We start from the raw sequence: 19461 nt of genomic DNA, 5'->3' as shown, positions 1-19461 counted from the left end.
GGCTACATACTTGTTCTCTTTCTTTGGTATAAACAAGGCAGAGAGCCAGTCTGTTTTCCAGTGATTCACAGACATGGTAGATTCCTCCCAGAGTTGTTCCCAGAATTGTGTCTTTGAGAGGGAATTTGTATTCTTCCTTTCTTCAGATGGTAAAAATCCGGGTACCTCCTTGTGATATGATGTGTTTTCCCTTTTGTCTTAGTTATCAGGAAATTTAGAGCTGTTTCAGAACCATATTGTAATAATCAGCTTATCTCAGGATCCTGGTAATAGCTATGTATTCTACCTGCCTTCTTTAGAACTCTGTTGTGTGTTTGTTCTTAATTTTGCAGTATATTTAACTTGTAAGACTCCATAAATCCTTTTAGAACAAAGTAAGAAAACAGATCCCCAAATAAGCAATATTCTTCTCTTATTATATCATAATTTTCATTCTCTTACCTGGATTGTTTGTGCTTGAGAACAAAATCAGATCTTGTATTTCTTTTGATTACCCAAAGTAGAAAGCATATGTTAGGTCCTTAATAAATCATTGCTGAAATATGTGCTTTGTTAAAGTAAGTTGGATTATTTTAAATTGAGACAGAAACATCTCCTAAAATGACATCATTCTAACAAAGGAACCTTAGCGTGTTTTATTTCTGCTAATGGCAGGAGAAATAAACATCTTCTGATATTTTGAACATATTGGTAAATGTTCAAAATATCAGAAGAAAAACATGATAAAAATAAAAAGTTGAAGTTTTAGCTATCACCGGCATCTAGACATAAGACTTGAAACAGGCAAGAGGATTAACAAAATCAATAGTTTACTGCCAGTAACACTTACCAGATAACAGAGTGCATTTTTTCCCCCGCAACCCCAAAGCCCTGCTGGCTGCCTTTCTAATAAACACAATGTTCAGGTGGTGTCTGACTTATTTTTTTTTCTTCCCTTATCCCCATTTTCACTCCCCCTTCCTAACATAAGATGGCAAACATTAAAATTGGCTTTCAATAAAACTACCTGTGCCAGTCATCAAATTCTTTTCTTTCTTTCCTTTTTTTTTTTTTTTTTTTTTTTTTTTTGATTTCTTCTTAAAGCTCACCCAGGGAGAATCGTTTGACTTTGAAAGAAACCACAAGAATGTAATCAAAGTCACCTCCAGACTTGGCCTGTGTTCATACTTCCTGTCCTTTTACCTCCACCTCTACCCTACCCACCCACAAACATTCATACATTCATCCACCAACACGTACCTATGGCTGTTACATATGTATGCAGACTTGTGAATAATTCATAAAAGTACAAACACTTTTGAGACTTGAAATTTATTCAGCTGACTGGGCTTTACCATTGTCCAACAAGTAGGGACTTAGTGAGTCCTTTCTTTTGCTCCTTTAACCAGAGTGGAAATGTTTTCCTTTTGATTGTAATGATATACTAAACGAGTTGCCTTCCCCAACCTCCTCCTCCTAAGTAATAACATTGTGGAGAGAGCGCACACACTTAGAGAGAAAGAAAGAGAGAATGAGAATAACAAATACAACTATCTACATAATTATGAGATCAAAGATGTCCCCACCCCACCTTTCTGCTCTAATCTACATTTTAGTCTAATGTTGGAAGATAAATTAAAACTCATCTTTATCCCCAAAGTAGCCATTTTTGTACCAAACCAATGTGGGTCCATCTTGACCAGCCTCCTGTGACCTGAACCTTGCAAATTGTCCAGGACCCATAATTAATACTAGACTATTTTCCCACTGCCACTTCCAGCATCCTGAATCACCTCACCTCACATTTAGAGCATATTTGTTTCTTGAACAGAAATTGATTTCCATTTGGCTTTAGTGAAACAGAATAAGGTAAACAAATCTGCTGCAAAGCAGGAAGCGTATTAAATATATTTTACATTTGAACAAAATATGTTGAACTTCTGCTATTTGTGATTCTCCATGCTGGTTCTCTCCACCATTAAAATAAATACAAGTAATATCTGTACTCATATTAGATATAATGTAAAATACATAATGTTTAGCAATGGGAGATGTGGGAGTGCAGAGCTACATAAAAAACCTCTCTTTGACTCTTTGAAAATGTGTCCTTTATATATATGGTCTATTATTGATGCAAGAAATAGAATTAAACATTTAGATAATTTTACCATTAGATTTTATTAGACCTGTTTGATAGGATAAATCTGGGCACTTTGGTATATATTTCTTGAAAAACATAAAATCTGTTTAAATGTCATGTTTACTAAATGTAGCAAGATCACTAATGTCAGATTAGCTTTGGAAATTAGAAAATGTTAACCTGAGCATGTGAGAAATAAATATGAAGGGGGAATCAAAGTGTAATCCATGGATCTGAGTTTATATCTGAAATGTTTACGCCTTTCTTTAAGAATTGTGTGTGTGGGCCAGGCGTGGTGGCTCACGCCTGTAATCCCAGCACTTTGGGAGGCCAAGGTGGGCAGGGATTGAGACCATCCTGGCTAACATGGTGAAACCCTGTCTCTACTAAAAATACAAAAAAAAATTAGCCGGGCATGGTGGCGGGCGCCTGTAGTCCCAGCTACCCGGGAGGCTGAGGCAGGAGAATGGTGTGATCCTGGGAGGCGGAGCTTGCAGTGAGCTGAGATCGTGCCACTGCACTACAGCCTGGGTGACAGAGCGAGACTCTGTCTCAAAAAAAAAAAAAAAAAAAAAGAATTGTGTGTGTATATGTATATATGTATATTTAATTTATTTATATACGTGAAATGGGTTGTTAGCCAGATGTTAGAGTAAAATGTTGGCAGTTTAAGGGCAAGAGTGAAAATATTTTGCTACTTAACTTCCCACTACTAAAATGTGTTTGCACAATTTGACATTGAATAAGTAATAAATAAACAAAATAAGTCAAGCCTGCATATTCTACTTTATTTGCTCATTCTTCTAAGTTTTCAAGGCTTCAAGGTGCTGATACAACCACATGTCTAGCTGCCTCTAGGTCCAGTCCATCCTCAGCCCTGTACACCCTCCTAATCCTTAATACCAGTGTCCACCTTTTCCCTCCAGCCTCCTAATGCAGTCTCTAATCAACCTGGCCATCACAGATATATAGAATGCTTCTTTGTCTAAATAATACCATGTTGGACATGAAACCACTCAGCCATGGTAAAAATAGAGTTGGAGCAAAGCAACCAAAGAGGGGCTCTTTTGAACCTGCTTGCCTCCTTTACTGCCACATGATCTTTCAGAGAGAAAGACTATCAGTCCAGAATGAGAATAGCAATCCAGAGAACAGCTGCCTCAATTTTGCTAATGAGCCAGCTTGGCTGAACCTGGTTTTGGAGACATAGTGACTCTCTCTGCCCTCCTCGACTGAAATAAGCAAGAAACCAGAATGCCAGTGGAGCCATAGCCGTTGAAATGGCTGTAAGAGGTAATTCAAAAGAGCATCCTTCCTTGCTTCCTGTTTTCACAATGGTTCTATATAGATTTGTGCTATTAAAACACCAGTTTTGAATGAGAACCTTGGGTGGAGCTGATATTCATGAAAATCATGCCAGTGAGGGAAACACTCCTTTTATGAATTAAGCAAAGCTTGTAGCTTTTTTCCATGGCTTTAAACACTCAATACTAGTCAAAACCTGTGAATATGTATACATTCTTTTATATGGATAATTAGCTTCTTTATTGGTGGCGCCTCCTGGATTAGGAGGATTCTTCCATGCAAATAAGCAGTAGAGAGGAGCAGTGCAACAAAGAACACCTTTCATGTGGCTTCAGAACTTATTTAGCAAAACTTCTACATTTGTAGAGAAGTAAATGCTAAATTCCTGAATTTCTATAACCTTCTTTCAAATCGTTCCATATTAACTAATTCAGATTAAAGTCCTTGCATATTTTTGGTTAATGCACACAAAAAACAAATAGACCACCATACATAGTTTGTTGAGAATAGTTCACCAAAATTGTTTATGTCCAGTTTTGAATTTCTGACCATGATACAAACAGGTAAAGATACCATTTAGAGATCATAGTATTGTTTGAATATTAGCCACAGAAGTTAAGATAAATATAGGATACTTTGTGCATTAGAAGGATCTCAAATTAAGTTGCAAATAAGGTTTTCCAGTGATAGTACCAAATTCATAACATCTCCCTTGGTCCAAAAGAGTTGGTTTTTTGGTTTGGTTTGTGAGTTTTGGTTTACTTGTTTGTTTAAGCACTTTCTTTTTATGGTGGAAGCCTCCATTTTTGTGTGAGCCTGAAGTTTTGGGGTCCTTTGGTGGTTTTTTAAAAGTGATATTGTGGTCTCACATTTTAATGTTTCCAGGAAGAAGTAGCTAGCTATTTATTTTAATTACTTCACAGGAACCCACATGACAATTTTTGAAGGACATTTTCTTATTACTCATTGTTTATTATTTTGGTCATCATTTTTCCCAACAGGATATAGTTTTTAAGGTAAGATTCCATGAGTTTTCCTTTTACTTCAGAATTTATAACTTATAAATTTTACTTTTAGTTTCTGCACCTTTCCCCACCAACCCACATGGTGCCCCCTACCACACTACCCACCCAAAAGATATTTTCATGGTTTGGGTCACTTAGAGACAAATGCAACCTCAAGAACCACAATATTTGGAGGTGTTAGGAGACATTTTAACACAAATCTTCCTATTCACCAGCCTTCAAAGCACTAAATCCTGTTGGGATGCCTAGAGGCACCTGATAAGAGAAAAGTAAATAATACAGAGGAAAACAACCATTATATTCTCTAGATTTAACTTTGGCACATATCTGACATCAGAAATAGAAACTCACCTCTTGTGAAATCATTTTGTTTAATTGATCAGAAAAAATCTGCCAGTCTATTCATTTTCAGACATATATTTATAAAACTAAAGCTCAATCTAGAGATCAAGTCTTATTGTAAAACATTGATAAATGTTGTGAGTTTCATTTTTTAAACAGATTTCACTACTTGCCACTCTTATGTGAATTTAATATTTTTATTCCTTCTCTAATTGATCAAATAAGAAGTTTATTACTAATTCCATAATTTTAACTTTTTCATTGAACACCACCCTGGTGCATTTTATATGTATGTTTTCATGAAATACAGAGTAAGAAAAAAATCACTGTGATATGAACTCCACAAAACATAAAGGAAGATGGCTTTAATGATAATAGTTACCTTTGGAAAATATTTTTACATACTTTTTTTCCATTCTATCCTTACCACAGGGTAACAAAGCACATAATAAAGCAGTTATAGAATCACAAAGCTAATAGGAGCCCTTGAGGTCAGTAGCTCCAGCTTTCCATCGTAAGATGAGAAAAGTAAAATCCAAGGATGTTAAGTTAAATTTCCCAAGGTCTGTAGTTTTCCACTGTCTCCCATTACCTTTTCTGCTCCATGCTACCTTTGCTGCTCCCTTCTTTCAGATAATATAATTATAGTCCCTCACCCAGAGTCATACAAACCTTCAGTGAACTGGACCCCAAGTCCTTGCTTTCTAACATCATTTTTTTCCACTCTCCAGTGCATAGCCTGCTGTTCATCTCTGCTGTGTAAAGGACCATTCCTATCCTATTTCTAGCTTTCAGGAGAAAAATATTCCTGTTCATCTCACAAGATGCTAAAGACTCCTGCAAATATATGGATAACATCCTCAGGATCATTAACAACAGACTCAGGAAATGAAATAAGCATCTGACTGCATTATTCTTAAACTGTTTCTACAAGTTACATAGTATGTGCTTAGTAAATATTGGTTGAATTGAATGGAAGAGTAAAAAAATAGAGGTAACAGGTCTTTTTTTTTTTTTTTTTTTTTTTTTTTTTTTAATAAGGACTGAAGTTCATTGCTATGTTTTGTAGAAGGACCATATAGTCCCAGTAAATAGAGGATATGCTTAACAACTAGGAAAACCTGAGAACCAAATCCACCTTTACCACTTAACAACCTTTGTGGCCTTGGGAAAGTTACTAACTTTCCTGAACTGTAATTTTCCTTTCTGTAAATACCGTCTACTTTACAGAGATTTTATGCGGATTAAATTAGACAATGTACATATAGAGTCAGGCACACAACAAACACCCAACAATTTACCCTCCCTTGCCCTTCATGTCTGCCTGGGAGGTGACCAGTAGCTTGCTTCTCTGCTCTGTTTGAGTCAGAGTATTAAAATCAAGCTGGGTTGTGCCTGGATACTTTACCATTATTGTAACAGCCCTGGAAGCACAAGGTGCCACAGCTTTATTTCATTGGCATGTACCACACGTCCAGTAGGCCGTGTAACAGTGTAGTTTTCCTTTTCCCCTTTAACAGTTTGCTGATACTGAACATGGCATAGAAAAGGAAACACAGGTGAAGGGGTTTTTTTTCTAGTGAAATTTGATTGTTTTGAAAAACGTTTTTTACAGTAACTTGCTGTGGAACAATATTTCATTTGCTAAATGGCCTTGAGAATTTTGTAGAGTAAATCTTTAAAATCATGAAGCTTCTGTAGCTTTCATATGTACAAATAGTATTATAAGATTCATTCTCAAAAGTATTGGTCAAATTTGCCCCCATCATCTCCAACCTTTTCAAAACTTGTAGTATTCTAAAATAAGTGGTAATGCACAAGCAAGCTATAACATGTTTGTGGATCCAGAAATTTATGTCTCATAAATTCAAAATCTTTAGAATCTTTAGAACCTCATGCTTTTAACTTTTTTATGAAAGTTGTAATACTTTAAAATATATATGAGTTTATGCTAATACATGAGTTTACCAATTCTAATACTTCATGATATACATGAGTTTACCTTAAAATCTTTTATATGAAGTATTTGAGACAGATGTTTTTTTAAATCAGGTCTTCAGATTACCCTTTGAGCCTGAATAAAATAAAATAATAAAATCCCTTTATCGGCCGGGCGCGGTGGCTCAAGCCTGTAATCCCAGCACTTTGGGAGGCCGAGACGGGCGGATCACGAGGTCAGGAGATCGAGACCATCCTGGCTAACACAGTGAAACCCCGTCTCTACTAAAAAATACAAAAAACTAGCCGGGCGAGGTGGCGGGCGCCTGTAGTCCCAGCTACTCGGGAGGCTGAGGCAGGAGAATGGCGTAGACCCGGGAGGCGGAGCTTGCAGTGAGCTGAGATCCGGCCACTGCCCTCCAGCCTGGGCGACAGAGCGAGACTCCGTCTCCAAAAAAAAATAAAAATAAAAATAAAAAAATAAAATCCCTTTATCAAAAAATACAACTAATATTCAAAGAGCACTATTGCAAGTGACATTTGCCTATGCCCATAGGTTATGCCTGTGCTTTACTTGGCAATTAGTGGGCCATAGATGTCAGCCTATGTGGTACTTTGATAACAAGTTCAATCAATCCTGATCAAGACTTTCCCAACCTGCAAATTTATCAATGTTAAACACTTTGAAAATATAAGCCTTCCTCCTTTCTCCCAAACACACACGTACTGTAGCCTAGAATTGCTTGCACAGTGACTTTTATAATAAAAGGTTCAGTCTTAGGGTGAAGGGGGATAAGGAGGTTGGAGAAAGGCTAGAGAGCAATAGCATTTCAATCAATACTATTAAATATAAGAAACTGGGTTTTGGTAACATGAACAATAGCAATTATTTCCAGGTACTTAAAATGTGAAGTCTCCAGAATATACTACGGTTTTGGTTCCATTTCTCAGAGAAGAAACTACTAAAACAAAAAAGGAAATAAACAAGACACTAAAGATTTCCAGGATAATTAAAGAATGAATGTATGAAATAATATCAGTTCCTTAGAAAATGACTGTTTAAAGCTGGGTGGTCTTTTAATTGATCAAAATAAGGATTTGCAATTGTGTTACATGTTTATTATAGGTCTGTATGTGTCTATCTATATGAAGACCTCTATACCCTCAGATATACTATCAGCCGAGTTGATGAGGATCCTGATAATTGACTTTTTAAAGCATATATAAATCTTTAATACCCTTTGATTTTAAGAAAAATTTGTTATTCATATTCTTTAACAAATAGTGGGATAGCTAGCTATAAAATCAAGAATTTGCAGTGGGAATAATCTTCTGCTGAGAGTTACAATTTAATATTTATAAGTAGTCAGTAAAGGTGCAGCCACTCCACATTGCCTTTTAAAAAATATTAATAAGGAAAAATGATGCAATTATGCTATTTTCAGGTGTCATTGGACAGTTAGGTTTTTTGGAGAAAGTAGTTTGAATCATCTAGTCCAAACAGTGAGAGAAAGAAAGATGCTACAGAAATAGCCAATAAGCAAATAATTTTGGCTTCAAATCACACTGCAAATATGGTATATAATACATACTTTGGCATAAAAGTATTATAGAATCATAAAATTTTAAAAACTATAAAGCTAATATCCAGTTGACCATTTTGTTATCTCAATGTCATATAATTCTTTTCAAATCACACCCTCCATGAGATACTTTTTGAATTAAAAATAAGACACATCTCACTGTATCCACATAGTGGGCTATCTAAAACACTCTGTGTTGCTTTAATGTATTAAAAGTTTGTTCAGTTCTAAGCGGTGATTTTTAAATGTCAAAGAAATACAATTCATGGAAAAAGGACTCACAGTTACTACATTAAATTTTTGTGTGATATTTAGATTACAGAAGTTTTATTGTTTTCACACTGCTTTTTCTCACTTTCATTTCAGCAGATGTATTTTGTGCATTTTATATTAACTAACAGTTCACTTGGAGAGATCACTCTAATATTTGGAGCCGATTCCCTACAGATACATTCTTTAAACCTACTGTGCAGAAAGGATTTGATTGTTCATATTGTATGTTATCTTTTCTTGATCTTATTACTCTGGCCTGTACAGGCATTCAGTGGAACCCATGAAGAGAGTACAGACAGCTGACTGGATGAAGAAGACATTGGGGAAAAAAACTCCCATTGTTTAGATTTCTGTCAGAGGATATAAGAATACTTAATTTCTTTTATCTCTAGGGCTTTCATTATCATTTAAATTTCATTTTACATTAATTGATCAGGGATTAGTAAAGCCATTATGCAGAAATTAGAATAAGACAAGCCAGATGGAATGAATAATTCATGAAGTCCAATTACGTTTTATTTCTGGTGTACTTTCAAACTTGCCTCTGACTTCTGTGCTATTTTGATGTGACAATATTCACTGGAAATCAAGAGTGCCATTTTAATTTATTGTATCCCTCTGGAGTGGAAGCATTTGTATGCACTAGGGGTTTGTTAACGCATTTCCACTCACACACCCCCAACACCCAAAAGTCAATTTTCGGGATTTTGAAAACACTGGGTGATCTAGGAATATGGTTCATTTTGTACAGAGGTTCAGGGGCACTTCAATGAGACACACCAGTTCAACTGATTGGGGTGAGCTGACCCTATGCAGAGAGACTAAAGGCGTAGGATCACGAAATGATTACCTCCTGGAAAAGCACTAATCCTCTTTAAAATATTTGTATGCCTTCCTCGCTGCAAAAGAACCCTTAAAATGTGAATTTGGCCTGGAGTTGGACTGGAGGTAGCAGCAGCTGTTGCAGCTACAGATGAGGACCACGAGGTGGCAGGGGTTGCCTTCAATGAAAGGGTTCGGGGCGGTCGGGACCGCCGGGGCTTCAGAACATCCCAGCGGGTCCAAGCCGGGCCGACCACGGTTGGGTTTAGGCTCAGAGCATCTCGCAAAGCGTTGCCGGGAGAGAATTCCGAACTAATGGGCAGTCCCGTCCACCTGTCTGGAATGCCTCATACGACTGTGTCTGAAACCGCCTCCCCACCCCCGGTCCCAGCCCCCAGCCCCTTCAAAGGCCCCCTCTCCCCCCGGTATTTATTTATGCCACTGGACAGTTCTAGTCACATTAAAGCTCCGGTTCACCTTCTCGAGGACTTTCATCTCGGGAAGTTTTATGACACTTTGTGAATGTGCAAAGTTTTTAATTAGGCTCTCTAGACAGCCCGAGGCAGCAGCAGCGCCACAAAGTCTTCACGGTCTCTCTGCTTTACAGCACAACAAGCCGCTCTACTCCTTTGAAGACAATGCAGACTATGTGTACGATGTCATGTGGTCCCCCGTGCATCCCGCGCTCTTTGCCTGCGTGGACGGGATGGGGCGCTTGGACCTCTGGAACCTCAACAATGACACCGAGGTGAGCGGCGGCTAAGGCGCCCGGGCCGGAGGGCTGGGAGGGGGGCGCAGTCGGCCACTCGCAGTCTCTCCCTCTTTCTCTACAACGGCCTTTTTTGGACAGACCTTCCAATTGCAGCAGGGCTGCCGGCCCCCCATTCTTGACTACCCTGAAGGGAATTGGCAGACGCATTGGACAAAAATCACTTAATCTCCCTTCATCCCTAAACGGTGGCTGCTCCTGGACAATTAACCACCCTTTTTGCAAAGAGCAAAACGTTATGCGTTCACACCTTTTCCCTATGGGACAGGACACACAGGCATTTGTCAGAGCCGTGTTGAAATAACTTTACTGGCAAACACTTGGAAAAGAAGCTTTTGTGGACGTTGATTTTTAGATTAGGCTTTTAAAAGGGGCTATTTGTCAGTGTTTGCTACTTGCACCATTTCTATTTTGAATCCATAAAAGACGATTCTGTTGACTATTTTTTGTTTAGATCTTTCATCCATTTGATTTGTACCAAGGTAAATATTCCTTGTCTAAGATATCAAACTCAGAGGCAGACTTTTACAACAGCCTCTAACTTTGAACATGAATATCAAACTCAGTATTTTTTTTAAAAGAGAGTTTAACATGTCACATTTACAGTAAGTGAAAGTACCCATTTATTTTAAAAAGCAGCCAATAATGCTGTTTTTAAATTATGCTATAAAATTGTATGTTTTAAAAACTATGCCACATGCATTGTTCCTTTTTGCCAGTCTTGCAAAAATATTGAGTTGCTAATTCAGCTACTTGGATGTTTTGGGTTTTTTTTTTTTTTTAACATAAATATTATTGTCCTTCAACTTTATAAAATAAAATGGTCCCTGCATCACTTCTTGGTTTCTGACTCAAGAAAGCTCTCTATAAATAAGAATGGACAGGTAAGAGGAACAAGTGCTGCAAACTATATGTCAAGTGGAGAACAACAGAAAGGTCTTTTGAAGTGTTTTGAGCAGGAAACAGCTCAGCCTTTTTAATTAGGAAGCCCACAGCTGGAGGATCTGAGGAGGAGCATACTTCCCTCCTATTTTTTTTTTTTTTTTTTTTTTGCATATGTGTGGGAGGGGGCAGGGAAATATTCTTCAGGTGTTATTATTGACTCATTGTATCTTCAAGGGTATATACACCTATAATCGCTGCCAAGTAGTTATCTTTTAAAACTCTTTCAATTTGAGTCTGTTTTTCCTTTTAGCTACAAGAACTCTGTAACAAGAAAGAGTTATGTAATGAAGCATCTTTGAAAATAACCAAAAGGCATGAGTACGTGAAATGCCCCATCATTTGGATATTGAAATGTTTATAACATTATTGTTTTTATTAGAAAGATGTTATTACCTTATATTGTAAGGGTTTCCCAGAGTCTTCATCACTGTTTATTAAAATCATATTGCTTCTATTTGCTAGGAGAAATTCATTCATTTAAAGCAACCAAAAAAAAAAAAAAAACACAACATTTTCCTGATTGACTTAGAAGACCGCTGTCTTAGAAATCCAGCTTAGTTGAGATAATGTTTAGGTGATACCCAACTACAATGCATATGAAGGGAGTGAGTGTTCTAGAAACTCCTTAATAATTCCTATGTAACTATTTTTCTTTAAAATTTTTTTTTTTAGGTAAAATGAAAGTAATGTCTCAACATTGATAAACGTAATTTTTTTCCCTTCTCTCTCTAGATATCAAGAGACAACCACCTAAGAGTTTTATAGCTAAACATTTTTTAAAAATCATTATTGGTCATGCAAACTGTTTAGTTTTGTGGTAAACATAATTCTGCTTTCACAATAATAGTAGAGTTACATTGAGTCCAGCTCAAATCCAGTAATTAACCGAACACTTTTTAAAACCTTCAAATCATTTTTGCCTTCTGGCAAGTTGAACAAGATTTTTCAAATATTTGTCAGATTAAAAACTAGATTTGTTTTAAAAATTTGAATTATAGTACAGCAGTATGTTTTGTTGTTGTTGTTCATATTATTACATTTTTGGACCAAGTTATTCCATCTGTTCCTATGCAAGGGTAGTTCATATTTCCCACCTCGGTATTTCTGATTTCTACTGCTTAATATAATAATTTATGATATGTAAATCTTGTCTTTGCAATTAAAATGATTGAGCCAGGAAAACTGTGGAAATATTTGTGAAACAAAGTACAGAATAAGAGACAGACAGAACATATGAATTGTTTTTTATTATTCATCAACTTTGGAAAGGTCATTACTGATCAGATTAATGCAAATATATTTTGTCATTTTCTTCATGCATTTATGAATTTTCTAGCACATAATACAGGCTGTGATCATTATTTTCTATCATTTATAATATCTATGAAAAGAAACTATTTTTAAATGTTTAAAATACTATTTCAGTTTGTTATAGTAGTTATATTCCAAATAAATAAAATTCTTGAAAATGTATTAGGCATTATTTTAAATGTGTTACAATGTCAGTTTATTTTCAGGGTTTTTTTTTTGTTATATTCATATTAAGATTAAACATTTTATTCTATTTTTAAGATTGTTCATAGATTACCTAATTCTATTCAATATCAGATTGTTCATGGAATTAGGTAGTAGAATTAAGTAAGAATCCTGTATGAACCTTCTAAATTGTGGTATTAAAAATTAACTTTGAAGAGTCTACAGTTGAATCACAGATTTGTTTTCTGGGCAGCACAGTAATAATAAAATGTATTGACAGAATTATGATCCATCTAAATTCACATTGTTTCAGCCTTTGAAAGATTTGGTTAAAAATTCAGACTCTAGCTTGCACAGCAGGTACTTTTATTATAGAAATTGTGTATTTTTAAAAAATAAATGAGCCGGGAACTTTTGGGTTTTTTTTTGTTGTTGTTCACAATTGACATACAGTGATTTAAGCAGGTGAAAGAATTTTTATTGATTTCAAGATTAAGTTTAAACATAGATTCTTACATATGATGGAGTTTTTATTGCTATTTTAAAGATAGGTATTGGGTCAATAATTTTGTATAAACAGATGGTTTCAATTCCCTGAATAACAGAATGCCAGTGGTACTAAGCCACAGTACATGTTGTATTTCCATTCTAATGTGACATGTTTATTAGACACAGGTCTTGAACAGTGGCATGAGATGATCTTAGTGGCCCCCTTTTCACCATATTTTTTCTTTTTGTTTTAATATTTACCTTTTCCTTTCTTAATGGCATGTTGTCATTTCCTATTCAACATTCTTATAAAAGGCTCAAGAGATCTGAACTTTATGTCAATTATAAACTTCTAACCTTGAAGACAAGCTTTTACACAACAGATAATGGAAGAGAGGTAGACACACTAAAAAGTCTTTCCAAATACTGAGGTTCTTGGAACAAATACTACAGGTTCCATTGCAGCACCTCCAGTTCACTTTAATTATTATTACTGTGATAATTATCAATGCTTTTAGATTTGAAGTGTTTATTAAAGGAGATTTAAGGCATTTTCTATGAGTGGGTGGCTGTATTCTATCACGATGTCGCCCTGGAGATAGTGCCAAAGTTGTGGATTGCTTATTACACTTCGGTACTGCCAGAGGGAGGAAGACAGATTTAACAAAAGAGAGAGAAAGGGAGAGAGAGAGAGAGAATTTGAGTTTTTTGAAATTTTTTTTTACCTTTATGTTTTCCTTTCTTCTTCTGATCATCTCCTCCCTGATGAGGTTTTGAGGGATCAATACATATGTTTACATTTTCCTCGAAGACTCACATTAATATGACTTTTATTCCACCACACACCCCCTTTCTGCCTTTTTAGTATCCTTATTTTGGTAAATCCTGAGATCTCTCTCTCTCCATCTGTCCATAAACTATGACCCGATGGGGAAGGATCCCATTTAGCTCCTGTATTTTTTGTTGGATGTACACTTGTCATAATCCAAAGAAATATTCATGCCACTTACTGCCCGGTGACTATGTAAAAAGACTCTCCCTCCTTTTCTTTTTTTGTTAAAATGTCTCTTCTCTCTACCCCTTAATTCAGTGGAGCATATGATTTAAGAACAATGAGCCCTTTTTCCCCCAGCACAAGGGATGAATATTACTTCATGCACATGAAGGCAGTTGGTGACTCATCCAGTTAAAAGTATTATTGCAAATTTGTATATTTAAATTCATATTCAGAGATTCTCTTATTCTGTTGTAAACCCTTTGGCAGGTTCCAACAGCAAGTGTGGCCATTGAGGGAGCATCCGCCCTAAACCGTGTTCGTTGGGCCCAAGCCGGCAAAGAAGTTGCTGTTGGGGACTCAGAAGGCCGTATTTGGGTCTATGACGTTGGAGAGGTACATGTGTATTTGTTTGTGTTGTTGTTATTGTTTTGACTTGTAGATCTACTTTAGAGACCTAGTGAAATTATTGGCAAGACCTTGTAGGCCACAAGGACCCTCTATAATATGCTTGCAAATTTCCATTGACTTCAGTGCTAGTTTGGCGAGACTTCCTTAGGGCCTAATTTGATCTTCTGTCTCCATGCAAGGACACTTATGTTAACGATCTAAGCTCCTTTTAGAGTGCTGTAGAATGTCCCATCATCCTGTGATGGAGAGTGGCACTTCCCACTAATTTCATGAGAATGAAAAGTTTAAAGGCCGGGCTCAGTGGCTCACGGCTGTAATCCCAGCCTTTGGGAGGCCGAAGTGGGTGGATCACAAGGTCAGGAGTTCAAGACCAGCCTGGCCAACATAGTGAAACCCTGTCTGTACTAAAAATACAAAAATTAGCCAGGCGTGGTGGCGGGCACCTGTAATCCCAGCTACTTGGGAGGCTGAGGCAGGAGAATCACTTGAATCCAGGAGGCAGAGGTTGCAATGAGCCGAGATTGTGCCATTGCAATCCAGCCTGGGTGGTAGAGAGACTCCATCTCAGGAAAAAGGAAGAAAAGTTTGCCAAATACATCATGCTAAAATTGAATTTGGAATGTTTTGTTTACTTGAAAAGTCAAGTTTTGGTTAGTATGTTCAATTAATATATACACTATTTTTCTTTAATTAAAGTGTAGCCAATTGAAAATGAGATTAATTAGAATTTTGTGCTGTTTGGTGATATTCAAAATTTCCTGAACATCGTGGCATGTAAAAAAGGAAAAAAAAATTACATCTTTTATTTCAGACAAATCTCCTTGAATTTGTATAAGATCTTAATTTAATGTTACATTATCAGTCAATTGTACCTAAGATTGTCTGTTTATTTTTACTATATGGGAAAGTGTTGACCAAAACCTTCATTTCTGGCGAGATAAAGAATTTTTTCCTTAAAGGAAAAGAAAATATTGAACTTTCAAGCAAAACAAAATGAGAGTGTTATGTAATGCTATTTTGGCATAATATGAATCTAACATTTGCATTCCAGGGGGAAAATATACCACATTTGTATGCATAGCATCCTAGACCTAGAAAGTACTCTGTGAGTGCCTGGTGGATGGGTTTAGCTGATCACACTGAGAAGGATTCTTTATGGTTTCATCAATCAGCATTCTATAAATTTGGCAATCTTAAATGGTTTGTTCTACAATGGAACTTTTGATGACATATTTTATACTGCTATATGGTATAGTTGATTATGTTGAAACAAGCTAGATGGTGTTTTAAAAAATTCAGCCAGGGACAAAAACCGAATGACTTTAGAAATGGGAGTTTTCTATTCTGGATGCATAGTTCTAAGTAAAAAAACAATCTCTTTCTTTTACTGCATGTTATCTATTTCATTTGACACCCCCTTGACTACTGATACCACAAGCTGAGTTGTTCCAACAGTGACAAAAACTCTGTTAATATTGGCCCCAATGATGAAGATGCAAATGGTCTGGTGACTATCGATATACTTTGGAGTCTCTGGGAAAGAGAATACCCTCTGAGTCGGAAATACCGCCAGTAGTGTTACAGCAGTATTTTTTCTTAAATGAGTATTCTTTATGTTTAATGTATCTTTCTCATGGCCTTCATCAAAGTAAAACTAAATGACAATAACAAAAACAGATATTCTTTATTGGTCACTTCCTAAAAAATAAAAAAGAGCAAAGGAGAATGTAAAAAAAAAAAAGGCTTTTCTCTCTTTCTGTCTTTTCTTCCTTTCTTCCTTTTCCTTTCCTTTGTTTATAACAAGTGTAATTGTGGGAGAGAAATAGACATGAAGACATGCTCAGAGACACAATGGCAGAAAATAGATAAAATGTAAAAACTTTTTGCTCTACCTCCTTTGCATACACATAATGTCCCTTAACTCACTTAAGATTATATACAATATAATTGTTTTATCCCTCTTTGTTGTATTCTAAAAGGACTAAAAAACAGAATAGTTTAACAATCTGTTTTATATTTTAAAAGGCCTTTTGAAAAGTATTTTGACTTAAATATTATATATATACACACTATATATATGCACACACATACATTCATACACAGTCTCTATGCAATAAGGAAACACAACATGACATATATACAGAATTTTCTGCAATAAAAGTAATTTTATGGCTTTTGGACAGAATTACTTGAATATGACATATTTTGCGAGTATATATGATTTTACAAAAGTTGCTTTGGCTGATATGTGGCTGCTAAAATTTCTTTCTAGGATGCTATCATCATTTCTAAATTGTAAAGTGTTGTTATACTCATATTTCTACTATCGTACTGGCAGGTCAGGCTGGTTTTCATTTTTATGTTATTGCCCTTACTTTTCTAAGTGATATTACAGACTATAGAAATGTCTGCAACTATAGGCCAGTCTCGCCTATTGTCTGGAGTCTAGACAGGCTATAGAAAAATCTCTGTGACATATAATAGGCCAAACAATTTGTAGGGTTGTTTATCCCTACAAATTCACTACCAAGAAAAAGAAAGGATATACTATTTGATTGAGAGTAGGTAATATTACAATCTCTAGCCCTTCTCTGAATGACCGGAAATCAGGATAAGCTTATACACCTGAACAATTCTTTAGGTATTGTTGATCATATACAAAGCAATCCATAGCTCAGAAAAACTCAGACTTAACAAAATAATTGCCTGAACTGTGGTTTTTTTCTAAGTATTTTTATAAATTATATGTATTTGGGGAGAAGGGGAATTTTTGTGTTTCTCTCTGTCACCACTAAGCTTTATTCTAAATCGCTGAAGACCCAGTCTGTAGAGGCACCATGTACTAAAAGGAAAAATGACTTCCCTACCTCTGAGGCTTAGCTGCAGCCTGCTTCTGAAAGAGGTAGATCCCTTAAGGGCAAATGCTGCCATTATTGTGATTACTATAGGATCGTTCACCAGCCCAGAACTGACAGAACATAACTGTGCTTAAAGAGAAGTGTACCCTTTGGACAAGTGCCTTCTCATTCTTCCAAATCACCTAAACTGCGGAAGGCCAGATGGAATGCTTCACGGCAGGGTGGCCCACTTGGAATTAGAGGTCCTATCTAAGGCTGGTACATGACTGACTGCAGGGAGGATGGTTGAGCCGAGAGCTATTTAAGAAGAAACAAATATGGCATTGAAGAGTAAATTGCCAGTAGGCTCTGCCACCATTTACCAATATTCAAAATTGGTTCCCTGGTCCTTATTAAAACGAAACTAGTAACCACGGTCATGCTAGCCTTGAGATAGAAAACCTTGCTTTATAGAACCCTCTAGAAAGAAGACAAAATGCTTTTAGATAAGCTTTGTAATACAATCTGTATTAAAAAGTAGATGGTAGGTTTTTTAGAGCACACGGTGTTGGTCCATTTTCCTCAGTACATTGAATAGATGTCTGTGGGAAGACATCTCGCATTCATTCTCCCAGTGTTGATTCGAGAGATTTCTTTTAAGCTGGGGAGAAAAGAGCGGCCTGTAGACTAGCTTTTGCCAAGACCCTGTTCCACAAGTGAGGCTGTCTTGAAGGGTATAGGACTTGTGCAATTGCATAGGGCCCTGTGCTTAGGGGAGCCCTGAGCTTGGGTCATTGTCTTACAATTGCTAAAACTTTGTCAGGAAGGAATTCCACATATTCATTTTTCACTGAACCATGCAAATTATGTAGCCGGTCCTGTCCACTAGAGTGTTACTCTTAGTGCCACTCATGAGGCAAATCAGGAAAAAAAAAAAAAAAAAAAAAGGCCGTAACCTAGATCATTAGGAAGAAAGAGAAAGCTCTAGAAATGTAGTTAAATGGATGGACACACTACAATCTTCTGATTACCTATATCTCTTTTTACTCTTTTTTTTTGAGAAGGAGTTTTGCTCTTGCCCAGGCTGGAGTGCAATGGCGCCCTTCCACCTCCCAGGTTTAAGCAATTCTCTTGCCTCAGCCTCCCAAGTATCTGGGATTACAGGCACACGCCACCACACCCAATCAATTTTTGTATCTTTAGTAGAGACAGGATTTTGCTATGTTGGCCAGGCTGGTCGGGAACTCCTGACCTCAGGTGATCCACCCGCCTTGGCCTCCCAAAGTACTGAGATTACAGGTGTGAGCCACTGCGCCCGGCCTCATTACCTATTTCTTAAAACTCTTTAAAAATGTTTAGTGAGAAGGGCCATGACTCTACCATGATAAACATCAAGGTACATATAGAGCTAAAGCCATGCTGAAGATCCCAGTTCACCTCCCACAACCCTGTTTTGATCACATCATAGTTTTACCTGAAAAATGTATTAATAATATAATTTGGGGAAAGATCTCTGAGATGCCTACGCCAGTTGGAGTGGAGTGGGACAGGCTTTCTCTGTCCACACCGTTGTTGAGATCTCCCTGAAGGGAGCTGCTATGAGCACTGATGGAAACATCCCCATTCAAGCCCAGGTAGACTTGCCTTCCTGTGAGCCCTGGCACTCCCTGATTAGGGCATTGCAGAAAGGGACTCTGGTATCACCAGTCACTGACAATCGTCTGCCTCATCTCCTGTCCCAGCTGAGGCTGCAGCTGCTGCAGGGAGCCCCAGCTCAGTGCCCCTATGACCATGCCTTCCTCTTATAATGTACACTTATCCTCTATGACTTTTAAGTTGATGGCAGAGAGCAGTGGCTTGAATCCAGATTTAGTGATACAATTTATTATGAACTTCTGAAGGCGTAAACATAGGATTGTGTATGAGCTCACTGAAATCACCAGACTGAGTTTGTCCATCTCCCTTTTTTTTTCTTTTTGTTACATTTAAATGACAAAGACATGAGTAATATCCCACAACCTATTACTCAAGAGGTAAAATATAAAACAGCAATGTTTTCAGGTAGGTCACCTGAGGCTGTGTTTATATAGCTCACATTTTTGGTTGTCTGATTTCAGCATTATATCTGGAAAA

At 36.8% G+C, this 19461-nt stretch overlaps 1 protein-coding gene across 2 annotated transcripts in view; it reads left to right on the top strand.

The window, feature by feature from the left end:
* Positions 1–19461, top strand: part of DYNC1I1 (dynein cytoplasmic 1 intermediate chain 1) — a 317872-nt gene that overhangs the window by 285245 nt on the left and 13166 nt on the right. For both annotated transcript variants that reach the window (NM_001261582.1, XM_015134256.3), the window contains 2 exon segments: positions 10015–10155; positions 14351–14476. In NM_001261582.1, the coding sequence (NP_001248511.1) occupies positions 10015–10155; positions 14351–14476 (267 nt within the window).

Source organism: Macaca mulatta, chromosome 3, assembly GCF_049350105.2.
Source record: "Macaca mulatta isolate MMU2019108-1 chromosome 3, T2T-MMU8v2.0, whole genome shotgun sequence".
Classification (NCBI taxonomy): Eukaryota; Metazoa; Chordata; class Mammalia; order Primates; family Cercopithecidae; genus Macaca; species Macaca mulatta.
The sequence above is the reverse complement of the archived record's forward strand: the minus strand, read 5'-3'. Positions and strand labels throughout refer to the sequence as shown.